The following is a 27007-nucleotide window of genomic DNA, read 5'->3' on the forward strand; positions in this document are numbered from 1 at the left end:
CTAATCATTTTGTTTATGACCTCCTTTACCCCTTGAGGGTCATTCATTAAATTTCAAAGCCTAACTTCACTTCATCGTACAGTTACTAGCTGTAACTTTATTGCCATTTATATATTATATACTAATTCCCAATTATCATTGGATATTGAACAGTGTCGGTTTATTAGATAAGCTTCATTAGTATCATTCAATGCAACTAAATTAAAATGAAGCACTTGTTTACGCACTGTCTTCGTCATATGTTGCTTCCTTTATATTTTCATTTTGCAGTCAGTCCATCCATGAATTATTAAAATTTAACGGATATTCCATTCTTCGAGTAGCATTTCACCCTATATTTTATCTCAGATAACATAAAAGTCCCATATTATTCCACAGCTTATAAGTGTGAAGTCAATTTGAATAGCAAACTGCCGCCTTACTTTAAATATTTTACAACGTAATTTTACGAATTACAATAATTTTCGGCGATTTTGAATTGATTAAAAGTCACATCGCAATGTGTTGTTGCAAGCATTATTCAAACGGACTGAGTGAGAATCGATGCTTTTGACAGTTTTGGTGAATGTTAGTACTGTTAACAGCAATCAGTGCTAGAGTGAACTGTCTACGCACTGCTAAAGTTCAAAGCTGTAGCAAAGAAGCAAGAAAGCATCGGCTCATCAAAGGGAGGAAGTTTTGCAGAAGCAAAAAATTCAGTCAAAATGAAATTTAATCAATGATCATTCTATTTTGATTCTACAGCTGAAGAATGCAATTTGTGAATTCTAAATTCTCAAATTTTAATCCGATGAAGTGTGTGTAACTTCATCAAAACATTTGCAGCAGGATGGAAAAAGGATTTCTTCTGGGACAAATACTCAGGCACCAATAGAAAATAATTGCATGTGATGAAGGCTAGCGTGACAGTCCGCTTTCATTTCTCATTATAATTGCAGGGAATTTGAAGTACTTATCAACAAAAAGGACATAGGTTTATCTGAGTGCAAATCAATTTTCTTTCACAAAATTAGAATTATTGCTTGGTAATTTCAAATTATTTCCTAATTTTTCCATTCATTTATTTTTATTCATTTATTATACTCTTCTCATGCAAATCATTTTAATATTCCTTATTTCTATGTATATTAATGAAAACAAATGGCATTTTAAAGCATTATATTATTCTGTCGTTTTCACCATTTTATCTTATCATATCATTATCTCAGCTCTGAACAGCAGTTCAAACGACTATGGCTATGCTTAGATTTTAAAAGAATTGAGATAATAACAGTTAAATTTGATTAATGGGCTGGAATAATTATTATAGCCCAGCTATTTAAATCTCTGTCTTGACCATTGATTACCTAAGGGAATTATGATGTCTGACATTTCGTAAATTTTTTCTTTTAATGTGAATACTGTACGCTTCTAGTGTTTCACAAAAGCAAATGGAAAGTTAATCGATCGGGCACATCTCCAGTAAAAAAGTTAGTGTTACAACCTCATTCGTTTGTGTGCGAAAGGTATCTATTCATATGAGTATTGGCCAGGTAAGGCTAGATTAGACGGACTTAATGGAGCGTAGATAGAGAGGAATGTTCATTGATTCAGAAAATATATATCCAAAAATGTTTGATATCCAACGGAAAGAAGTAAAGAGCAGGAAAGTGTGGTACGTGGTACACCGTGTCCTAGGACAGGAAAGTTGGGAGAGGCAGGAAGAAACATATGGCTAGAAGTGGACACGAAAGCAATTATACGCTCTATTGTTTCCATTCAGTGCATTATAGGAAATTGTCAGTGAACGATAAATAGTTGATGATAATAATTATTATTAGTGAAAGGGAAAGAGAAGAGTTCAGCAACAGGAGGGATAGCTCGAACTCTTGAGGTTACTCGTGTCGCGCTCTTATCAGCCATTTGACAAGGGATCCGAAAACTGTCACGGCGAATCATTTTTTATCAGGAGGACTTTTAACTGATATGTAGAAATACGTGAAAGTTTTATAGCCTTATTTTTTAGACCTAAGAGTTGATTAATATTACTGTGCTAAATAACAAAGATGATAAACAAAGAAGGAAATGCCCGGCAAACATGAAAAGTTTCTCTGTTTTAAATCCTATAGTTAAGCCTTGACAGTGATTACTATTCATTAGAAACACAGAGAAATGAAGACTGATTGTATGAGTGCATATTATTTTAATATATACCAGCAAGCAATCTCGAAAGTATTCGGTGCGGTCTGAGATTCGTTTGAAGTTTCCGAGCACAGACATCGATAACGTTATAGGAATTATTGCAGTGGCTATATGAGAGTAGTATCTTTGGTCTTAAATAGTTCGTTGTACTTTGCTGAATACCTTATGCAGTTTCTGTGTTTTGTTTCTAAACTATTATAACATTTCAGTAGGACAGGTGGAAGGTGGCTGGCGAAATTGGTCTGCATGGAGCTTGTGCTCCGTGAGTTGTGGACGTGGGCTACAACGACGATGGCGCTTATGCGACTCGCCCATTCCTCAAAATGGCGGAAATTTATGCAGAGGAAGTTTCGTGGAATCTTTGAGTTGCGATACGCGCAATTGCACAGGTAAAATTTCTAATACTTTTCCTCAAACACTAATTCCACTAACATGAAGCAAGACAGAATTATCCATTGAAACCGGATGCTTTCCAGAATCGAAAGCCATGATAATTACTGTAAACGACACATTATGCTCCTGTGGATGCCTAATTAATCATACGGCTGGAAGATTTTTTGCTCGAACGTGCGAGGAAATCACAGATTGGACGTTGAAATCTCACGGAAGATTTCTGTATCTGAAATTAAAACACGACGCGACTACCAATCAATTTAGACTTGCAATTTATCGCGGTTTAACAAAAGAGGTTCATTCTCATCATAGAATCATGAAATTCCCTGTTGTTGAAGATTTTGACGTCAATTGTTATTTTCAGGAGTTAATTTATGATTCCGTAATAAGCAGCCATGCTCATAAAAGCAGTTTACAGTTCACTTCCAAAGATTACTTCGTTATTTCACTTCTGAAAATGAATAGCTCATCAAATATCAACTCGGGTATAGAAATAGGCTTTGAATGGAAGAATGGTTAGTCGTTATTCTATTCTGCAGCATCGTAAAATAATTCATAAATACAAAAATTAGTCAAATTCTGGAATTCAACCTAAAAAATCCCCAAATTTCATAAATGCGAAGTTTTACTATGGCCTTTTTGGAAAACTGGTGATGGGTGCATAATTCACTGATACTGAATTCATCGGAGTGTGCTTGTTTACGAGCTGAATTACCACTTCGGTTAGCAGGTGTCTCCCAGCATTGTCTTACTTCCACTTTGAACATAAGACATGAACACGACATCTCCCATAGGAAATCTCAATGACGGCTAACTCGTCTCCATCAGACAATATTCCACGGATACAAGTTTGTATTTTAGATCGACTGCAGGATTTATATTCAGTTTGCTTTATTGCAGCAACCGATCATATGCTGTCATCAATTACAACACTGACATTGTCACATTCCTGCATGTTTTGTCATCGTGATTTGTCATTCCTCCTATCAAGTCTATTCATTATTTTAATTATATCTCTTCCGCCACTTCTGTGCTCCTATTCTACCATATCGGTTATTCGAAAAACAAAATGGAAGCGAAATCAACAATTAAGCATCGGTAATTCGTTGGACGAACCCAGGTATCTTTTTAGTCAGGAATTTCACCTTCTTCACTAGTCAAATATGTCTAGTCGAATAACTACTAACTGCACCTGTAGCTTACAGTGATATTTTTGTGACAAAATGTGCCTTGTCGATAGATTTTATGCTCACTAAAATTTATTTCAGGCCTGATGTGAGTATGGTACAATCCGGACAAACAGACACTACAGAAATCAGATCAAACAGAACCATCGTCACGAAACGTTCTATCGGTATACAGCTTTCGGCATCATCGACTCCACGTTTCCCCCGCGAGAAAGGTTAAAATTTACGAAAAGTCAGAGTTTGTTATGCCATCACCAATAAAATTTTTAAACTCAGAATTTTCAAGATTAAAAGAAATAAAGTTTAAATGTTCCTGAAAGTCAGTGATTACTTTAAGTGTTATGGAAAAATACATCCTGTTCTGTTAAGGCTATTAAACATTAAACATTTTGGTATCTTGTCTCTATTCCAGGTTTACGATGGTCTCGAACAACTAATTCACCACAAATTACACCACGTAACGACGAGCACTCATCACTTTCATTTAATACCGATCACGATTTGGAATACGATTATTACGAGCCAACCGTGCCGGGTTCATTCCTTACACCATCTGTCAACTTCTACTCTGATATCGATGTTGAGCAGATTATAGGTAGCTCTCAGCTTTCCTATAGTCTGATATCGAAACATGATGCTCATACACAAATTGGAGATAAGATCTGATAATATTGAAATTTCTCTTTAAAAATGAGGAACTTTTATTGTCCTGTAATTCCTTATTGTTTGTACTGTTTTGCTTTGGCTACCGTTTAATTAATAATGTCCTGTAATGGTTTGCAGATTTTTTGTATTAACAAAAGATGCTTAGCTTTAATTTAGTGACATGTAGATTATCCTCATCACGTAACATATCATCGTGATCACATAACATATCATCATTTTCACCACATGACGTCACTGTACCCGTTACGTATAACTGTCAGCTATTATTTTGGAGAAACTAATTGTTATAGCAATCAATTTTGAATAATTACCCCCTCCATTATTTAATTACATTTATCAAAAAACAAAACTACGACTTAATTTTTGTTTATTCTTTGCCATTCCATGTGGGATTTTCGAAATTAATAACAATCCGAAAATATTTAAACACTTTTCATTGAAGTGCAACCACTAAGTAATTTTTTAAACAAATTGTGTCCTTCTGATTTGTTGGTGTATCGTTTTTTCGCTTTTATAGCTTTCATTCTTTTAGTTTGTTTCCTGTGTGAAATCACAGTTATCAGCTAATTATCAATGCTAATATCTTATGATTATTAGAATCATTCATTAAGGGACAGTAACGACTGATAAAAGTAAACGTTTCAGTGATCTCATTTTGTTCATATAGTGAAACCGGAACCAAAAAATATTCTAGAAGAGAATGAAAGTTTTTAATCCAGTTTAGAAAATAATGAAAAAGACATTAAGGTACTGTTATTTTTGACACCAAAAAAATATAAAAAGAATGACATGAAATACTTACGACAATTAATAAAATGAGTCGTAGCAGCTAATTGCTGTTCCTTCGAAGTGATTCAAATTCTCAGTTTATGAAAAAGTGATATTTTAACTTTTCAAGTTAATTTCTTTACAGTTCCATTTGTTTTCCATTCACATATTGACAAATAAAAAGAAGCGAAATGGAGAATAAACAAAGTTATGGGAATGCTTTCAACTGCAACAAAGATTGTTTCGATCTAATTATTTATTCGATTCAGATACCAGCCAGTTTCCGTTTCATGACAAAATAAAAAAACGAGAAGTCCTGCCCACTTCCCTCATTTAACTTTACAACTTTCTACATCGGTAATTGATTTATTATATAAATTCCAAATATTCTTATTCAATAAGCATACTGCTCCACCTCCTCGCTTTTTCTGTGATTCCTAGAAAAAGAACATTTTGCTGATTTTTTAAAATTATTTGCACTGATCCAATTGAAGAATGTTGCGAGGATTCTGTTAAAAATTGCTTATCAGTTCCCCACTTTATTGTGATTTATTCCCTCCTGAAAATTCTGAAATCCAAAATTATACTTGTGATAAGAGCTCATCTTGCAATTGAACCTTTCTCGCAAGGGCAGCTTGAGACTTACATTCCATCCAAAATCCCATACTTACCTGCCTGTTAATGTCACCAATGCATACAAGTGGTTTTGTCTTGTTTTCGGCAATGGCCCACTTTGAATGATCTCTGTTGCTGGCAAATTTGTCACCCGCGACATTCAATTCCTTGACATTTATTACCTAAGGTAATTGATGGAAATTAATAGAAGATAATATGCGTATTTGATTTTCTATTATTATATAATTTTCTCAGAACTTGTCGTAGTATTCTTACAACGTCATTTCTTTAAAGGAATGTTGAGTGAGTCGCTTAAATTCGGAAGTCGAAAATCTAAGTTGTGGATTCTATTCGTAGAGTCAAAGTTAGATGAAATTTAATTTTTGAAATCTAAGTGAAAATGTAATTTCTGAGCTTACTTTATATTTAGTAGTGCATTCCGAATTTAAGTCTTTTGCAGCACCGTTCATCCATGTCTCAGCAAAAAGTGATACATTCATTTCTTTTGCAATCAAATCCAAATAAAGATCTGAACAAATCAAATTCAAATAAAGATTAACTCAATTTATAACAACTTTTTAGCTTTTATTGTTAGTTAAAGGTTTAAATCCAAGAAGGTTTAGTCATTTGAGATTTTTCACTTATCTTCCTGAGGTTTCTCATGTGCTTTTTTCTTTCCAAACTTTTTTCTCTTTCAGAAATTTCAAGATATTCTTGATGTTTTTCTTTCTTTTTATAGTCTGCATTTATTCAAAGATATCTGAAACGAATTGCAAAGCTATACCTTTGTTATATTTTCCAGTCTTTGAGAAAGCAAAGAAATCCACATTACCATTCGACTTAAAGTTCTGAAGCAACGATGACATATTGGAAATTCTTTTCTTTTTTAACTCTTTCAGATCTTCCAACAATGGGAATCTATTCAAGAAATTTCTGGGCACAGTGATACCGTACACTTCCGGATAGATATATCTCATCGCATTCGCTAAATTCTCGAAATTAGATAATTCCCAATTATAACTCTACTTGCGTCCAATCATTTAAATGAATAAGTTAAATTACCTCAGAACAATTAAATCCTTTAAAGTAATTACTTACCAAATACTTTGATGGATGTTGTTTTCAATGTGACACACAGAAATGACTGCCCATAAGTTTGACCGTTCTCAGCATATGAATAGCGTTTAAGTGAAGGAAATTTAGGTACACTATGAACAAGCCAGAAACCGGATGTGTTACCGAAAACAGCGACCCCTTTTGCATGCGCGCGGTTTAGATGACTTTTTTTTTCGTTAACTGGTGCTTGGTCATTGTAAAAGAGATAAAATAATTCCTGTAAGTGATAATTGTAATATTGATACAATAATATTAACTCGTATTGTTGTATGATAACAGTTATAAAGTTAAATTTTTCTAAAGGTTCGGTAGACAAGCAATTTTTGGAAATAATTTCAAGACGGCCAAGAGAAACTTGAAAACTTTCTTTCTTAGACTTCCAACATTTCTATTGTTGTAAATCAAAGAAGACCTTTTTTTTGTTATTCTTATTATCATAATATTGTTTAAGCGTTACAGCAATAGCATTCTTTGGTGATTTCAAATTTTCTGCTGGACCCCATTCTTTGGAATCATTATCAGCGTAATGAAATGTTACACCCGGATATGTCTGTGATGCCTTTTTGGGCTGTTTATATCCGACGAACCTGAATATCCTTTCAAATCCTAGCAATATTCTTTGCTCTCTTCAGAATCACTGCATCCTCACAAGGCTGGCATCCGAGGATGTTACTTAGTACTAAATTCAAATCAGCAATCGTATCAATTTTTTTGGTGTTGTTAAGCATAAATGTAAACTAATAAAAAATTGGTAAATCTAATAACAACTGATTTGTTAATTAATTAATCAGTTCGCTGATGAAAGTGCAAAAGAAAGTTCTTTTAAGGGGACGAAAACAAACCAATCAACAGATTTTCCGTTACGATTCTTGCAGGAAAATTGAGCCATTATAATATCGTTCATTGCAACTATCATTAACAGTCTAATCATTTTGAAAATCATTTTGTTCTGAATACAGAAATTTTAAATATTAATAAGGGCTATTATGGCGTGTTTTTATGATGGCAATGTTTAGTTTAAACAGATAAAAATTTTTTAGAAATATGTGGCAGAGAAAGCCGAAACGATGGGAGCAAAAGGCTCCGTAAAGTATTTATTTGACGGAATACGATTGAAACTTATAAATAATTCTAGTGTGACATTTTCCATTCATCTTACACCTAATTTTTCTGATCATATCATCAGCAGAATGTTATTAGCTTTGAAAATTGTTCGTTATTAAGTAGTGAGTAGAGTACATGAAATAGCAACAACATCGAAGGTAATTCGATTTATTTTTTAGCATTTGATAACAAGATCTAATTAATTTGACAGTGCAATTGGGAAAAAAAAACTTTGATCTTGAAAGCTTAACGAATGAACCATTTTGTTTTTCGGTTGTATCACTGCTGAGAATCCAGCTGATATGTGCATATCTCTCTTATTAGCATATCAATAATTTAGGTCATATCATCATCACTAAAGCATTCATTAATTTTCTTCTTAAAAATCATTTCATCTGCTCGTTTTCTTTTCCTTAATGACACCTCATCATCCTTATTAGTAGTTACATCAGCGTTAACACTTTTGAAGGCATTTCAGTGATCTTTCGCAATTTCAAGGATTCACAAACAAAAATACCTTAAGCGGTTGCACTGATAATAACTAGAAGTTTCCAAATCATTCAATAAGCAATATTCAGAAGTTTGTGCCTTCATCTCCGTCAACAACTTTTTCTTGTTAATTTTTTTGAACGATTGAAGAAATTAGGACTTGCAATGTAAAATTAAGAACTAAATGTTATTTTCACGAACAGAGGTGGGCACCCATAGAAAACATTTTATATTCGATACTTCATTAAAGGTTCTGATTGGAAGACATTTCGACCGCTCTTTTGAAATGTACAAAAAAGAAAATAACATCAAACAACCCTGACAATGGCATTCATTTTAATTAGAGTATCATATTCACTTCATACACAGTGTTTATGTTTAAGTATCAATTCATTTTCTAAGTTTTAACCACATTAAACTAACCAATAAAAGTAGAAACAAAATTTTATAAATTTTGTTCCGTCTTTCATAAATATGTCAGAAAAAGAAATTAAAGTTAAAAATGTGTCGCAACATTCAAAATTTATGAAAATATATTTTATAATCCGAGAAATTCTAACGGTATATCATCTTATGAACAATTAATGGAAAAGCAACAATTACTAAGTGCTGGCATGAGAACTCATTTAATAAATTATTCCGTTATTTTATTGCTTTGCTGCTGTGTTTGTTTACTGACGGGTGGATCAAACAAAAACGAAATTCACGTAGATCCTTCTTTGATAAGTAAACTGAAATTAATATGGTGAAAAATTAAATCATTTCCCATGATATGCTTTTTAATTTCAAAGCATCTGTTTAAATATGCAAAATTGCGAACAGATGAACCGCTCGATACGGTGATATTTATATTTGTTTGGTAAGAATATATTTTTCCAAATAGTGGGAAGTTTCTATTTGTTGATTCCAACTATATGTCTATTTACTCAACTTATCTTACGTAATAATTCTTCCGAGACGAGTGCTAATACGGCATTACACTATGAAGTCCCGGACAAAGAAATCATTACTGAGTTAATTTTAATTTACGGCATTTAACAAATACAAATGAAAAATGCCAACTATAGATCGATAGTTACTTAAATCTCTCAGCATGTATAATTTTCAAAAAATATACTTTAAAGCTTCCCTGTAATGTAAAATGTTTTTTAAAATTTTTGTTGCATCATTTTAAACTTAGAAGAAAAATAAGCAATCGATTTGATTACTCATTACTGAGCTCGAAATTTCATCTTTGTATTACCCGAATTCCGATTAATTAAGTGTGACAGCAAAAAGATTTTTAAGACATTGTCTTCTTTGTCTTTTCAAAAAGAGAAAAAAATCGAAATATTTGTAACTGTAACTTTCCCTTTCAAATTCTTCCCTTTTAGGCATATGCTTCTGTCGCAATATCAGTAAAATTTTATTAACAGTAACAAAGAAATATTTTAACTTTTCACTTCATTACTCCTATTTCAGTCACACTGAGCTAAATTGAGCCAAACATCCTACTGAATCAGTTATGTTTCTAAAGTTCATCTAACGAACCAAAGAAAAGAAAATCTGACCATGACCTTCTAGATCGATAACCTTTGTGTTGCTGGTGGTCAGTGGGGATATTACAATGAACATTCAATGCGTTAGGCTCAACGAGTTTCATTAGGGTCCAACAGTGCTCGCTTCCTTGTGTTAATCCTTTGTCATTGAAGTTAATCATCGCATTTTACTCATTTACATGTATTTAAATTAATAGAAGTCGCATGCGGCCAACAGCGCATTGTAATTATGGAGGGCGTACCAATCGGCGCAGTTCGTTCCCTCCATTCCAATAGATATTGTCGCCAGCTCCTCACTCACACTAATTAAAATATGGACAGAAAACGACTGCATTATGACGCGCAGTTGTCGATGGAGTGGATGCAACAATACCGTCCTCTTTTTACGTTTCTCATAGTTGCGTACGCGTTATTTGTTATTAGTGTGCGGCCAATTTGTAAAGGCAGAAGAAGCCAAGGCATGGCAACGATCATTTTTTGTTGGAACGCCTTTAATGCGTTGGCGGATATTGTCCTGCTTCTTGCCTTATTACCTGATTTCCTAAGTTCTTTTCGTCAAGGCTTCTACTCAAGTTTATGTCTAAATGCTGACCTTTACAAGAACCCAAGGTCGGGAAAGGCAATATTCACATTTCACATCAGCAAGATGTGGGAATTATTGGACACCGTACTTTTGATATTGGATGGTCGTAAAACGAATCATCTTCACGTGGCTCATCACATCGTTGTTTCCATTTCGATGATCTGCGCTTATCAGCGTATCGGTGCTGTGGCTCGTTGGATTGCTACCACCAATCTTGCTGCTCATTCCGCACTTTACTCTTACCTGGCAGCTCAAAGTTGTATTTGGAAACGTCGTACATGCAGCGCACGTGTAATCAACGGAATCCAGATGGCACAGTTTCCCATTTGCTTGTTTGGTCTTATCAAAATACGCCAATTTATAAATGCCAGAAAGAAGTGTGAGACAAGCTACAGTGGGCTATGCATTCTAATCTATTCGTCCTTTTTCATTCTCTTCGTTTCATTTTACGCCAACAAATACAGAAAAGATAGCATTGGTAGAGATTATGTCTTCTAAGATATTTCTTCATTGTAGCAAATTTCTGTAGATTCTGGCCAATAAAAGGTAGGTATGGCCAAGGAACAAAGATCCTTGAGATCCATGCAGGGATTGGATTGTCCTACTCCCAACCAACAATGTTTTCTCCAGCACTGTGACTTCTGCAAAATCATTTGATTTGTTTTACTTTCTTAGTCTTAGTGTCGTGAAGTAATAGTGGACAATATCCTCCAGCACTTGCATTGCTCTCAAAGGCAGTCATTGAGGTCGCATCTAAGTTTCTCACAACAAACTATTCAATTAAAAAGTGTAGACAGATTTTGAATACCAGATCAGAAGACGTAAATGTCGTGTCCCATTGTAGGTATGCAAAAATATCGAATGTCACACAGAGCTTCTTTCCAGTATTCTACAATTGCGGAGAAAACAAATCTTAGAAGCGTTAAATTCTACACGTGATTGACACGGATATCAAAGTGATGTATTTATTCTTCTTCACTAGGTAATTTATCATTTGAAGTCCATTGAAGAAGCAATGGATAAAGAATGTCCGTCTTTCACACTTTCGTGATGGCAAAATATTAAAAACAAAAAACTTGAAAAAAATTGAAGGATTTAAAAAAATATTAAAAAAGTACGAAGGGGAATATCCCAGCAAAAGTTAATGATTTCTGCTTTAAAAAATATCACTTCACAGAGTGGCGATTCATTCTCAACTACAACTACTTGACTCAGTGCTTCATTTAGTAATCACTATGTTTTCCGAAATAATCAAACGCATGCACAATATGTCGTCCTATCTGAATTATTGTTCGTGGATGACACAATGAGTGAAGTTGCGGAATCGAACCTTTCTTTCCGGTGCATACAATCAATCTCAGTTTATGATTCGGGAACGGAATTAAATTAAGGGATGGATATTATAATTCAAGATATAAAAAAGTGGTCATTACTCTATAATAATTCGAGATGAAAGCAATTTAGAGTGAGTCATATAACCTAATGAAGCTGCAAAATGTAGGCTGGCGGATTATTTAAGCAAACTACGACAACTGTCCTTCTTACTTTTCATTACTGTTATTTTTGAAACTTAGCAAAAGAGGAATGCCGTGTTTGCAAATTTCTTGGAAGTGTTATGAATACTGTGCCTGAGACAATGTTTTCAGATCACAATTTTTCAAAATAAAGCTAGCAGTTACCGCATGATTTGGATATTTTTAATTGGCGAGAGATTGGCACAACAGCGAATGAGACGTTGTCTAGCCAACAAGGCATGATAATTGTAAAACAAACTCCGTTTCTTGGTATAATGAATGAGGAAAAACTAAAAAGTCGTAGAACAATAAGGGAAAACGTTTTTTATTCTTATCTGCAATATTTTGAAACAAGTTTAAAGCTCGTTAACAAGGTACAACTTCCATTCAACTTAAATTTACTCGAAGTTTCAGAATCAGATTTAAAAGAAATACAAAATATGTGGTCATACAGTTGCTAGCATAAAAAGCATCACAAAACAGTACCGACCTTGAGCTTACAGAACCATCAACAAACATTTATGCAAGGTACATAAAAATGAAACTAGCATTAATCGTTTTCTTTTACATTCTTTTATCATTTAGCTTATTTAATAAACCACTAACCGAATTCTAATACAGCAACTACTTAATATCAACCTTTAAAGATTCCAAAATACGTCAACAACTCGATAAAGTTATTAACAAATATTATATTATTAAAACTACACGGGAAAGGCAGCCACATCAGACACAGTTTCACAAAGAATATTATTTACAAGCATGATTAATCGTCTCTCCATACATAATTCAGTTTTCAGTATGGTTGCTGAAACTGCCATGCGTGACGCGGCAATAGAGGAAATACGTATTAATAGATGTGCAACATCAGCTGATATTTGTGGAAATAGCGACATTATGCGGCCCAACGACGGTACAGCTCTTGATAACAGGCGTAAATTTTCATCGGTAGTCAAGGCACGTGATAACGTTGTTAATACATCCAATAATAGTTCCACACGAATAAATGATGATTCTATTTTGTACTAGAAAAGGACAAAATTAGTCATGCTTATGGCTGCACAATATAAAGATGATGCACCGAAATATAATCTAAGAGATTTTCTGAAATAAATGCTATTGTTACAGTAAAATCTGAGCAAAAGATCCAAAAGTTATTTCAGTTACGAAAAAAATTCAAAAAATAGTACAGAATCGAAAACGTCAAACTGTAAAAATATTAAACACAGAAAAATATTTAACAGAAATCTATCTAATGCAAATAATTCACATTTTAGTTTCTCAAATATTGAGATAGTTGAAAAACGTCTTTTTATGATTATTCACAGTGAAGAATAAAAATATACATCAAACAAACTAATAAAAAACGTGAAATCTATGCACTTTACGAATTTAATTCCACAGTACACCAGAATTACCCCCATTTAGAAACTGTACATTCTTGACCTTGATGATTCCCAGGTGCAATTTTAATCTACCCATGGTAAGAATATCAGCAATACATCTGATTAATACATTATTTACCATTCGCCTATACTTATCAGATATCAATGAAAAGAGAAAATTTGAATCCATTTTCTAGAATCGATGTTCCGCCATCTTCTATTTAAAATTAAACTAAACTTCAGAATTCAAATTTAAATTGCATTCAGAAAATACATACTTGCTGTGCCAGCTCAGCAATAAGAACAATGGCAAAGATACGTTTCGAAATATCCGCCAATGCTAGGATTTCATGCACAAACTCCAGGCAAATATGCATTGATGGTATTTCTCGTACAGCTAATGGAATTAATCGCAAGGGATAACCCTAAAATTCAATGAAACTTCGAATTTCAGATTTCAATCCTCCTTGAGTTAAACTTTTTTTTCAAATATGAGAAAAGCATCTTTTTCAAAAAATATGAGAAAAAAATTCAATTTAGCTAAGTGAGCAGAAAGAACAAAAGCTTTCTTGAATAATTTTATAAGTACGGAACATATGTAGTATCTGAATGATAAAGGTGAAATGATTGGTTACATCCCGCACTTGCAATTTTACATTCATTCTTATACTTTATCTTTAGTCATGCATTCATGACTAAAGATAAAGTTCATGAGAAAACAAAAAAATCAAAAAAGAAACGGCCAAGCAAAGACTGCAGTCTGAATTTTTTGTTGGAAACTCATAAGTAGCCCAAATGGATAGAGCTCATAGCAAAAGAAGTTTTCAGAGCTTTAATCATAAATAATAACGAACAACCTGGAAATGAACTAATTTGGAAAGAACGGGATCGGCAATGAACATCTGATGGATATGTGCGCAGCAAAGGCGATGGACAACGATATTCTTGAAACGTCCACATATTTCTAATAAAATCTGTACAACTGCCGAATCTTGCGCTCCAATTAATGAGCGGGCAAGCTCTTCCCGTTCTACGCGTTGATCATCTCTGTAAAAATGAAATGATGTAATAATCATTGAAAATACAGAAAATAAAACTTGATCAGTCTAATTATTAAAAATAATAAACAACTATTAAAAAAAAAGATAATACCACAAATATTCTGCCAAATTTTGGTTCCAAAATTTCTTTCAAGTGATATACCTTCCAATCTGATTGATTTGTAGCTTTTGCAATAAGTATGTGCGACTTGCGGATAAATAAAACGAAAGAATACGTAAATAACATGGGAATAGAATATCATTTTCGAATAGGCGTTCATCGCATCGAAACAAAAACAACGGTTGTTCAACTAACATATCATGATTCAACTCCTCAGCAGACCAAGCGAAGACTGTAGCCTGAATTTTTTGGAAACTCATAAGCAGTCGAAATAGAAAAAAAAAAAAGAAAACAGAAAGCTAATGTCCAGGCGCCGATGTAATTGGCATCATTCATCAGAACATCTCGTTTAAGTACTGATTACTTCATTTCATGCATAATCCGAGTTGAAGAAGTTCAACAATATAATCAATCAAAATTTGAGAAAAAAAAAAAAAAGCAAAATGCCAAAGGATACTGTTCTTAGCTTTGAAGACAAACTTCGCAAAGTGATCTCGGGACGACATTTTCCAGACGTTTCCAAATCGCTACTGCTCCATTTGCAAAAGCCACTGGTGTACATGGGTTGAGAGCAATGACCATTGCATGTATAATAGCGTCCATAGCTTGTACCTGTTCGCGCAGTGTGCTTTTTTGCAGCAAACGTATAAAACGCATAGAATTTGAAGGATTTTCATCAATTCTATTGAAAGCTTTCAATAGTAAACCTGTTGACAATGGGACTCTCCTGTAACAATAAATCTTTCCGTAAAAAGTAATCTCAGGATGAACACACCTAAATTTGCGTAAAATTGTATGACAACGGATAAAATTACCATTTCATCAAATTTCTATTTTTACAGGAATGCATATTCCTGGAAGTTTGAAACAATTTATTGGTTAATCCTAATTTTTTCCAGATATGATTTAACATAAATGAATCATGTTAAAAAGCTGTATTAGTGAGTAGACTGAAAGAAAATAAACAGAAAATTGTTTCACCGAGCAGTAGTTTTGATTTCAGGATTCTTCAATTCATCGTCTACAGATAATAGTAATGAATCGACAGTTGGAAGCATATACGGGTAATAGAGGCCGCATAAATAAACTAATGGCGATCGAATAGCACGAAAGTGCTCCGGTCGAGTTTCAACAACATTTAGCAGCAACCGCACAGGTATGACTCTTTCGACTTTGGTACTAAAATCTGGAGCTTATTATATAATAATAAGCAGACAATCTGATTAATAAGTTATTTCAGGCATCATCTATATATGCGCACTTCATTGATTAAATGCTTGGCTAATGATAGTGTTTCCATTAAATCAATACAGAATTTGTTGATCAAATGATGAGGGAGGAAAATAAAAATAATACCTGTAAAAGTATTGAACACTTCTCTTCTGAGCATGGCTCTCAAAGCTTTTTCGGTAACAAAGAAGAAAGAAAAATGTAAGCAAACGCGGTACCATCTTGCTTTCATCCATAACTTCGCCATTAAATAAATTCTGGAAAATGCAATTCATCTGAACATTAATTATTCCTGTGTGTGCCAGTAAAAGTTAAAACATCAACCATTCGCTCTATAACAAGATTTATTAATTGATAAAAACAAATTCAGTGGCCAAAAAAAAAAAAAAACTCCATTTTCGCAGGATCTCACAAAAATTACACGACACTTCTTGTTTAGCACATCATATATTACAACTCTAGTTCTTACTAAAATTTTGCATCTCTACACGATATTGTAGAATAGATTCAAAATTTAGCTTTTAATATAGAAACTTTTAAAAACTTAGTAACAGTAGAATCATTTTGATTTTCCTAGTCTTTAATAAATCGTTAACCATAAAAATATTGTTTCATTAAAATGTTGATCATCCTTGTGCCATTTTCGCAAAGCAGTGAATATTTCTGCGATCGAAAACTTAGAGTTTCAATAAATTTCGCATTATTATATATCCCCTAAATTTTCATCTAATTCTAGAAGTAAGTAAAGTTCTAACCACTAACCAATATGAAGTCCTCTGACAATGGACGATTAGCAGAAGTGAATTCAGCAACGGCAAAACAGCTTGCAGCATATGCATTTAGCAAATCTGTTACCACTGGATGTAGCGGTGTCGCACAATTTGTTATCTGTGCACCAATCCAATCCTACACATCAAAAAAAGATACATAAAATTTTGCATATTGCATATTACGCAATGTAGAACGATTCAAAATTCAACTTCTAACACATGAACACATGTGTTAGAAGTTGTAAAAAGAACTTTATAAAATTTAAGAACACATTTTGAATTAGAACTCAACATGGGATATTTAAAAACAAAGAAAAAAGGCTGCAAATGAAAGCCAGAGAGTTTAAACTAAAACTTAAACATCAAAAGCTTGCAAGCTTTTCCTTACTGCAGTTTTCATAAAAGATGTATTACAGAAAAAGTGTCTATCGCCTTTTTTCGGATCAAGTATAGGGAAGAGTTTCACCTTCAAATTAGCAAATACAGCAGTTACTAAGGAAATCAAAATAGAACCATTCATAACTCTAATAAATTCAGCATAAGTCATTTTCAAACCATTAAAATTAAAAATAAATCAGATTTGAATTTTCACCAGTGCCAAGCTATCACGTCTACTTAGCTATTTCAAGCACTGCTAAATTACGATCAGAAAGGGAGAAAAGGGTGATTTCAGAAGCAAATCTATAAATGTACTTCCAGAATGAAAAATAATGAAATCTTTTTAGGAACAAACCTGAATAGGAACAGAATATTTTGAAAACGAATTAGTTGAAAGTAATTGAGTTATACAGTGGGCTGGAAGAAATCCCTGGTGGTGAGAACTAAGGAAACGAGTGACGGGCATTTGCGAAGCCCGCTCTGCTATATCACGTTCAGTCATAGCATGTCGCAAGAATAGATTCTTCAGTGTTGTAAGATTTCGTACATTTACAGTAACCTGGAAGTTTTCTTAAAAAACAATGGTGTAAAAATACTGGACAATCTAACAGAAAATAAAACTGCTGATTCAAGAAGAAAATATCAAGCTAAAAACGTGCAGATATTATCCAAATGATATAAATCAGAAACAACTGACTCCAGTTATGCCAGAAATAATTTAGTATATATAGAAATAATACTAGCAAAATCAGAGATAATATCTAGGTGAAGGACAAAATCAAATATTATTACATTTATGATTCGATCAAATTAATTGTTCTTCATTCTTGTTCTAGCATCGAAATCAAGTTTAAAATCTCTTTTATTTAGAGTTGTGGAGATTTACATCTCCCACAGTGTAAACACAGTGGTTAACTGCATGAAGAATTAAAAATGCATTGATAAAACTGCATATAATCAAAGTTATAAAAAATTAACAATGTTTAAAATAGTACCTTGAAAGCAAGAACACTAGAAATAAGGACAGCAAGTTGTTCACTTTGTGCAGCATGTAAATGAATTGATAACAAAATGAAGAACTGTTGCAGTGTTGGAGAAGCACTGGATGAAGCTCGTTGCTTGAGCCAATCCAAAAATGCTATAATTGAAGCTTCCACTTCCTTCTCATCACCGAGATGCAACCTTGAAACAAGCAATGGTAAAATACTGATCAGTTCACAGCTTTGCAATAGACTCGCTCTTTCTGTGCTACATAATAATTCCATAACAAAAAACTGAAGAACACAATAAAAAAAAGCAGTTATATGGATCCCAGACATTCGTAGCGCAATCAGGAGCCTGCTTTTTGAAGACTGCATGTATACTTTTTGTATATTTACTCTTTACTTACTTTTTGACATTATCACTTTTACATGATTAATTTAGTGTTTTTGACGAGAACTTGGAGTCCACTTCCCAAATTTTTATCTAAAACCCAAAAGTTAGCGAAATAATTTTGTGAAAAATAGAAATGGAGAGGAAAATCATAACGAACAAAAACAGGACATAAATAATGTTGAGTAAAGAGAAAGATGTCTTCGCTGACTGTTCAGAGACTTCTCGTTCATAAAGTTCAATATTTGGAAATGTTGATCTTTCTATATGACAGGTGTTGAAAGTAGTAACTGTTGTAAAATGTTAACAAAGTAGTGAACTTACGGTATTAATTGTGGACAAGCAATGATGACAGATAATGCTGTCATTATGTATCGATCATCATCCAAATCCGTTCGAGTGAGAAACAGCAACCACGAATTTGTTTCATCATAACTCAAACGCATACCTGCGTTAATACGAAGAACTGCCAGTAACTGCGCTAAGGTGGCTTCAGTACCATCATTGATCGTGCTGCAGTAGTCAAAATTAAAATTTATATGAGTCGAAAATTCGTTTTGCTTTTTTCTGGAGATTTTAAGACTAAATTCTACGACAACAGAACAGTTCAATTTATTGAAATAATAGAAAACAACTTTCATGCAAAAGTTTTGCTAGCAAAAAAAAAAAAAAAAAAAAACTTTTTGATTATTCATTGCAATCCCAAAACTAGAGAACAATCAAATGGTTTAGCACTAGGAAAAAGCCTCCCAAAAAAAAATTTTGCAATTTATATGGTTAAAATAATCCAATTCATCCACCGACTGATCAAGCTTAGAGAATCTGGCATCAGTTTGCTCTAATTTCTTTAAAATTGGCTTGAAGCTTCTGGATGTCATAATGTGTACAAGAGGATTCCGTGGTCAGTGACAAATCTGCTTCATAAGAAATTAAAATTACTGAAAATACTGCAAACCTCGACGAGAATGCACTTATAGCCTCCGAAATTCGATCCCGTAGAAGTTTCACAGCTGGTTTGTCGGATGATCGATGTATAAAGGCAGCCAAGGAACGCTTATTTAGCAATGCGCAAAGTAAATTGTTTATCAACTGAGCGCTGCTTAAACAAACACATATTAACATTAGGGCCAAACTATTGCCATTTGAGGTGTTTGCATCCAGAAGCTGAGAAATGCTTCGTTCAACAAGATATGGATCTATAGAGAGCAGCTGAAATGTAAGGATTCTAAAGTAGAGATATACAAACAACATATATGAGTAGTTTTACAAGTTAGAAAATGTGAAAATCAAGTCAATATGATAATGAGATCAACTAACTCGAGTTCCCTACCAAGGTTCTGAAACAAGAGGTTTGCAAATATCATGCTTTAACACTGTTTAGATACTATACATATGTTACCATAATCTAACAGCACATAACTATTGACTTACGGCCAACCATTAACAGTGATTTAGATGAGATGATGATAAGTTACTGTTTATGGGATACAGTGAATTAATTAGCAATATAACTATAGTTTGAAACATCTGCATAAAATTTCCTCAAAATTTACTAGGGGAAGAACAGAAAAAAAGAGAGCATCAAATGTTTCATTATGTTCAACAAACCTTTAATAATAAGTTGTTTCTATTTTTACTGATAACATTATCATCATCCAGCAACTGAACCCTCAATAGGTAATCAACAGTGGATTCCAATGAGTCGCTGACATTACATATTAGCTGCAAAGAAATCAATGATCATTGTATTTCATTGTACTAGGCCAATTCCATCTTCCAAAAACTGGTAATTGAATATTAGCGAATTATAAATTCCGTATGTTCATTAAGCAATTTTTAACATTTACCATGGTGATCACAGTTACGGCATTAGGTATTGACAATAAGGGATGAATTATTAAGGCAGGATCGAAGCGATTTGGCATGTATAAAGCACATACGGTCATTGCGCACACGACTTCTTCTAATGTTGATTCCTGCTCAAAGATATCCAGATTTGTCCCATTATCCATATTTCTAGCAACTAAAAGATAATCGTTTTAAAACATATCTGGGAATATTAGCTAGGCGAACTTTTGGCGTCTGCATCAACTCGGGAGCTCCCAAGTAAATTTCATATTATACTAAACACCATGCCACATTCTTATCTCTAAAAGAGGAATAAGTAGTGCTGAATAAGCAGTTGTTAATGGTTTTACACTGTTTCCTAAATAAAAAATAAAAAATTAGTAATAAGTAGCAAAACTGCTAGCATCTACATATCCCGATTACTATTTTGCTATCACCAATAAAGCATCAGTATCTCTCCCTTTCTGCTATGCCAGCTTATAATATAATTAGATATCAGCAAGGAAGAATTGAAAGTATAGACCAACTTCTCATAAAATTACCATTAGTAGATACCTGATCATTGTAATCTATCTTATACCTAACGAATACCTACTATTAGCAGATACTCATAAAATTACCAATACCAATATCATTATAATTATAAAAATTGTGGGATACAGCAATTATTAGGACTGCATTCTGTTCAAAGTTATTTTAGACTAAAGCATCATTAAAAAACTCTGTTCAGTTAATAAACATGGCAATTCGTCGATGCAATATTTTGACATACATATATTTGACAATGCACAGGAAACATTATTTGAATATAATTAGTCATGTAGGTAGTTTCCTTGCTTTGATGGATATAACTAACTGACATAAAAGTTCAGCCATCCCACTCGAATTTATGATTAAGATCAGAATACCGAAAGTAAGAAAAGTTCTAACTTCGATCAAGTAGAAATGCAACAATTTTGAGTTTCATTTGTGGCGGTGCGGTTTCAAACGGTATTTTACGAATACTGTCAATATCTTCCACTGTTGCTTTATTTAAATCATTCTCAACAGCCATAACGTCGGCACTTAAAATTTGAAACAAAGAATTGCACTGAGGAAATTCTAGTAAACGACGTCGAAGCTGATCCTAAAGAATTTCCGAAAATACATTGTTCATGGCAACAGTTTCTAATAATTGTATATTATTCAAGAATCACTAAATTTTCTAGTGTCAAAAAAATGGTACTAACATTGCGATTTTTACTCTAAAGATTGAGACTTTGCTTTCACAGTCTCATAAATTTGTCTGCTCAAATTCGTTTCACTAGTTTCCTCACTAATTACTACAGAAACAGTAACTGTTTTTAGTTCGTCAGTTATTCTTTAAACTGCTGATAAGGAGAAACAACGTTCAATAATTCTGTGTTTCCATGGGTTCGTCAATTTAAAATCAGGAACTGTTCAGAATTTTTGAAGTCTTAAGTGGGGATAAAAATTACCTGAAAGCGAAAGCCTGAACAAGCAAAAAATGAAAAAACAATCTCTTCCTTTTTTCTTTACCATCTTTATCAAACATCTTTTTCCATGATTCTCCAAGACAGACTTTTTCGAACAAAAATTTTTCAGGATTACTGATAAGAAATTTCATCGTCCCAGTGTACAATGAAATTTTGGTTTTCCTCAAAAAAGCGACACTTAAAGGTTCTCAAAAAAACAACTAACCAAAGACTCATCCGAAAATACGCAAGCCGATGAAAAGGAGGATAGCAAAAGCGATGGCAGGAATGGCTGGATTTGTTCAAGATCGAATGTATCGATGTTATCGATGAAAGTGCCATTCTTCAATGCAGCATATACCGGTTGGGGTACTGGGCTTGGTACCATTTCCAGTCCTGTAATCTTCGCATGACAAGTAAGTGATGAGTTAAGCAAAGAGTACGAGAGAATAAGTCCAAACAAAAAAAACAAGAAATAACTAAAAGACAAGCAGTACAAAAGCCCGATAATTACTATACCAATCACCCCCTGGTACCGAAAGAGGTAACTTTCGTTTAGGTGATTAAGGGTATTGTGTGCTGGTAGGATTAATGATTTTATAAACATTGGGAGGAGTGGGCCTACAATGGTTTAACCTTCGTTTTTCCTTAGTGAACTGGACAGTGCTGTTCAACGCGATGCTTTCATTCTGAATGGAATAAGAATTATTGATTGGTCACTGCTTTTTTCTAATAATTCAGATTTCTGATTGTCATCGTCGTCATTCATGAATGCTGCTAGGGCAGTGTTGCCCTCCTACACAGAATCTGTTGATGTCGCGGTAAATTCCAATTCACAGGATGACACTTCATTTCTTGGTGCTACTACTTCGCCAACCAGTCTCGTCGAAAATCATGGAGCATCACAAAAAGTTTCCGAAATTTCGCTAGATGCCATATTTGGACAAGAAAATTGTCAACCACTGTTGGAAACAGGTCTGAAAAAAAGCGGTAATCCGCGTGATATTTTCGATACAGCTGATGATATTCCAGAAACACCGAAGTCCGTAGAAATCATCGATTTAATAACACCGAAGAAGACTTCACAAAACAGATCACCTCTTCTTCCCACTCAACCACTACCGACGACTTGTACAAGTTTTATGCAGCGACGACCAAGAACCTGCTGTAATGGCACTTTGCATAATTGGATTAACTGGTCCAAACCACCACCGAGACCGGAACAGGTTAATGCAGATAAATATGCTCCTTGGTTGAATATTAAACTCGATGTCTCTCCAAAAAAACTGGATCCCGTCACCAAGCAAACATTAAGCAGTATGAATGCAGAGACAACCGTCAGTGGTTCGTGCTCGTCGCAGATTTCATCAGAGTCTTTAACAGGTTCTGCCGGAATTCAACTGATCTTCCCAAACTATAATTCCGGAGAGTTCAGAAAACTAACCTCCAACACTAGAGAATGCTCAGAGAACCAAATATCTGGAGAAATTACGGTATTGCAAAATTCTTCGATGATATTAGGACCAACTTTACCTGTAACTTCTACTAGTCAAGAAGAAACAGGTGAAGATCAGCTGGATGTTATTTCTTCCATATCTGATGATTTTTCTCTCCCGCTTACTCCTTCTCCTCCTAAAACATTACGCAAAGCAGAAACGCTAAAGCAAGTATCACTTGCAACAATGCTGAATCGAAGTAATGTGGTTGATTGTTATACTGTTCTGGAATCACAGCATACACGTTCTCTAATGAAAGTGATATCTTCACCAACATTTTGTCGAAATGATGGGAAATATGTGAACAATGAGCTGACTTCACGATTTGACGATGATGGTAAAGTTCGACGGAAAAAAGCTGAACGACGTTTATTGCATGGCTACGATTGTCCATGTTGCGCGGATTACTACGAAGCCTTGGGATTAAATCAACATGAGCGTAATAAACGGATTGATCAAGTTAGTCAAAATTTTATTTCGATTTCATCATATACTTAGAATCGCATGTCCACATAGATATAAGATAATCGTTAGGAATGTGATGGGTAGAATAGAACTTTTTTCGATATATCGATATGGATTGGTTTGTAATCCTTAGGAACAGATTTTGATATTGCATTTAATTCATCCGTATTTTTTACAGGTTAGTAAACACAGAGATATTGAAAAGGAACCATCTACTCCTGAATATTATTGGGAGGTTAGGATGCCAAATAGAGAAGAACAACGCCGACGCGGGCAAATTATTGAAAGCACTTCACCGATTGCTCTTAAGACACGTTATCCGGAATACAAGCCGAACAGACGTGCTTGCCGTAGACTTTTCATTTAATAATTGGTTTTGTTTTGCTGACTCTTTGCATTATAAATACTTTGAGTAATGTGAATTGTTATCTAACTTTTGGGTAAGATGAGCTTTGTGGTTGCATATGGAAAGTCCATCCATATATGACCTCATTTGATATATATGCACTGATGACCACACTGGTTGGTGAACTTGTCACCAATCAGTTGAAATTTGGAAACATCCAAGTTTCGAGATTTTAATGGGATTGATAGATTTATGGCTTTATTACCGACTTTGTTAAATAGTTGTTCTGGGATATTCTTATGTTATGCATTTAAATGCTTTTTACCGTTATGTTTTTTCTGGTAAAACTACCTTAGCAATATTTTTCAAAAAACTTAGGAGCCTTATTGATTGATTTGAATGGCTATTGTTGATCACATGATTCATAAGCACTTTTTTTCACTGGTCCATTGTATCCTTTCCGTGTATTCATTTCCATTCTACTTATTTAATACGACATAAATCAAGCTAATGTTTCGAAAAATTATAGACCTGGTGTCTGCAATAGACCTCTTGAAATCTAAGAAATGCGTGTGATTTTCTTTACTGACTGTTATTTTTTACTGAAAAAATTTGTTTGGATCAGATTTCCTAATTGATAACTTCTCCGAATTATTAAAGTCGAATTTTAAAACTCGTGGTTTTGAAGCCCGAACCTCTGTTTTTTAATTCAATTTTGTGTACATCTCTTTCTAAAATTATTTAGTAGGAATTTTTTAATTTTTATTAAGAAGCTATGAATATATCCGATTTTTTTACCTGATGTCTTTTTAAAACATTTTATGCTACTTGCTTTACTTAAATTTACTTGTTGTTGCTGAGCCATCACATTTTATTACTCTAAACTTTTATGAACTACCTCTTTTATCTTCATATATAAATTCCACATGTATAAATTTCATCAAAATATCGGATTTTAATTATTTATGAAGTTTTTTTCAGACATATCTGAAGGTTACAATTTTTTCCCTAAAGGTTATGGCGTCATGACGTCGCTTCAAAGTGCGACCAAAAGTTTAATGTTTTTTTTTTTTTTTTTTAAGCAGGAGCTAATAGAGGCTTGAAATATTAGTTATATGGAGACCTTATTTGTACTTTGAGTTTCAGGTTAACTATTATAGCATATGACCAAGAAAGTTCAAGGCTAAATTTTAATTAGGCTTAATGCTCTTACAATGCTCTTACTCTTGCTATTCAGTATTTCAGATTTCGAGACAGGATGGGTGATTTTGGCTAAATTTTAATTAGGCTTAATGCTCTTACAATGCTCTTACTCTTGCTATTCAGTATTTCAGATTTCGAGACAGGATGGGTGATTTTGTTATAAATAAATTCGATGAAGAGCTTGCCAAATATAAACGCTTTGAAAAGGGTTAGTATTCTCGTCAATCTCTTTCTATTTTGTTATTAGAGCTCGGTTATTCTGATTTTCCAATCAAAGTTTTGTTGAATACTTCTATAATTTTTCTTGTCGAAAATTGAAACATCTGATGGATTCTGATAAATAAAATGGAGTTTAAAGTGTGGGGTTTACCACCATATCCTGCGTCGACGTGAGAAATCCCCCTTTTCATAAGTGATGCGTTCAACAAAAAAGATACTTTTGAAAAAACGGACCGGTTTGCAGAAGTTAATGAGTCTTCATGTTAATATATCTGTTGCTATTAAATTTTTTGGATTGTAGTAGTTTATTCCACTTTGATTAGCATTGTTTATTTTTATCATATATATTTACAGATCGCGAAAAAAATATTCGTAATCGACAAAAACTTGAGGGACAGTTAACGGAAAATAAACTTGTGAAAACTGTAACTTTTCCTTTGTTTCCTTATTTTCTTTGTAACTTCCAGTTAGCTAGCTTTAGTTTTTTATATGTTTGTGGTGTATTCATCAATAACATATCTAATATGTGGATTAAATGATGATTACATCGTTATATCTTTTTCGGAGAATGACAGAGGGATGGAAGGTCAGTGTGATATTTTGCAATTTTTGTTTTAATTGGCTTAATTCTTCTTTTTTTATAGAGCTTTGCCATGTTCATGCTTCATATATCGATTTATGTTTTCTTTATCTAATTGTTTCGTTTTTATAAATGTTAGGAAAAGACCATAAATAATACAGAATCAAAAGGTTTGTTGAGAGATTTTGTGGGATTAAAAGCTAATTTCAAGAATAAAATTACTTCACAGTTTATGCATTTCAGGAGCTTGATCTTCTAGAAGAAGGTGCAACAGTATACAAATTGATTGGACCAGTGCTATTTAAACAAGATCTTACCGAAGCAAAACAAAATGTTGAAAAACGTATAGATTATATCATAGCTGAAATGTAAGCTTTTTTTATTTTCACTATCATAGTTTACTGCAATAAATTTTAGATCTGATAAGCTATAAGTTATAACGGACGAGAAATGATTGGTTTAATAACAAATTTGGTAATTCTTTAGTTTAGTAGATTAAAATCAAAAATTTAATTTGCATTTAATGTTTTTAGAGGAATGGATTAGTACTATTTTGAGATATCAAGTCTTATGTATTGTCTGAAAAACTATAAAATGTGTGTTTCATATCGTAGGAAAGTTCTTTTTGTGCACTCTCGCACAGTCCATTTAAGTATTTCACAGGTTTTTCATAGTTAGTGACGGATAAAGTACTTGGTAGAGTCCAAAATTGATTATATTAATTTTTAGACAACATATAAAACTTAATATTGATACTTGTTTATGATACCGAGCTGTTTTGTATTAACATATTACCAACTGAAATAAATTATAGAAGTCGACTAGAACAAGCGATAGCAGATGCTGCAACAAAACAAGAAAATCAGAAGCAAACAGTGATGAGGTTACAAAATGCAGTAACTCAGCGGTTCCGGACTAAATGA

General features: G+C 33.5%; 5 protein-coding genes across 6 annotated transcripts; 3 read left to right on the forward strand and 2 right to left on the reverse strand.

Annotated features, from left to right (window-relative positions):
- Positions 1-5524: 5524 nt before the first annotated feature.
- Positions 5525-7869, reverse strand: Bma-crn-7.1 (Uncharacterized protein; the record flags this gene model as incomplete). The annotated part of the gene is made up of 7 exons (XM_001897580.2): positions 5525-5632; positions 5867-5992; positions 6230-6339; positions 6595-6795; positions 6909-7143; positions 7339-7513; positions 7769-7869. The coding sequence occupies 7 exons, from the start codon at positions 7867-7869 to the stop codon at positions 5525-5527; spliced, it is 1056 nt and encodes a 351-aa protein (XP_001897615.2).
- Positions 7870-10517: 2648 nt separating this feature from the next.
- Bma-elo-2.1 (Uncharacterized protein) lies at positions 10518-11278 on the forward strand (the record flags this gene model as incomplete). Its single annotated transcript, XM_043074640.1, has 2 exons — positions 10518-11019; positions 11229-11278. The coding sequence occupies 2 exons, from the start codon at positions 10518-10520 to the stop codon at positions 11276-11278; spliced, it is 552 nt and encodes a 183-aa protein (XP_042930574.1).
- A 1580-nt stretch (positions 11279-12858) lies between these two features.
- On the reverse strand, positions 12859-22163 carry Bm9789 (Uncharacterized protein; the record flags this gene model as incomplete). Of its 2 annotated transcripts, none has more annotated exons than XM_001897550.1 (16): positions 12859-13179; positions 13818-13964; positions 14397-14586; positions 14743-14939; positions 15181-15427; positions 15682-15879; positions 16057-16187; positions 16693-16836; positions 17434-17637; positions 18074-18260; positions 18777-18965; positions 19408-19661; positions 20061-20174; positions 20300-20475; positions 21231-21426; positions 22002-22163. In XM_001897550.1, 16 exons carry the CDS (start codon positions 22161-22163, stop codon positions 12859-12861), a joined length of 3057 nt encoding a protein of 1018 aa, XP_001897585.1. The 2 variants fall into 2 exon arrangements, with proteins under 2 accessions (XP_001897585.1, XP_042930575.1); XM_043074641.1 differs by having other exon boundaries at positions 21231-21364; positions 22002-22117.
- Positions 22164-22542: 379 nt separating this feature from the next.
- On the forward strand, positions 22543-24103 carry Bma-com-1 (Uncharacterized protein; the record flags this gene model as incomplete). Its single annotated transcript, XM_001897549.1, has 2 exons — positions 22543-23730; positions 23915-24103. 2 exons carry the CDS (start codon positions 22543-22545, stop codon positions 24101-24103), a joined length of 1377 nt encoding a protein of 458 aa, XP_001897584.1.
- Positions 24104-25429: 1326 nt separating this feature from the next.
- On the forward strand, positions 25430-27007 carry Bma-pfd-6 (Uncharacterized protein; the record flags this gene model as incomplete). Its single annotated transcript, XM_001897548.2, has 4 exons — positions 25430-25493; positions 25859-25929; positions 26328-26452; positions 26899-27007. 4 exons carry the CDS (start codon positions 25430-25432, stop codon positions 27005-27007), a joined length of 369 nt encoding a protein of 122 aa, XP_001897583.1.

The sequence above is a fragment of the Brugia malayi genome (genome assembly GCF_000002995.4).
Source record: "Brugia malayi strain FR3 genome assembly, contig: Bm_v4_ChrX_scaffold_001, whole genome shotgun sequence".
NCBI classification, from domain to species: domain Eukaryota; kingdom Metazoa; phylum Nematoda; class Chromadorea; order Rhabditida; family Onchocercidae; genus Brugia; species Brugia malayi.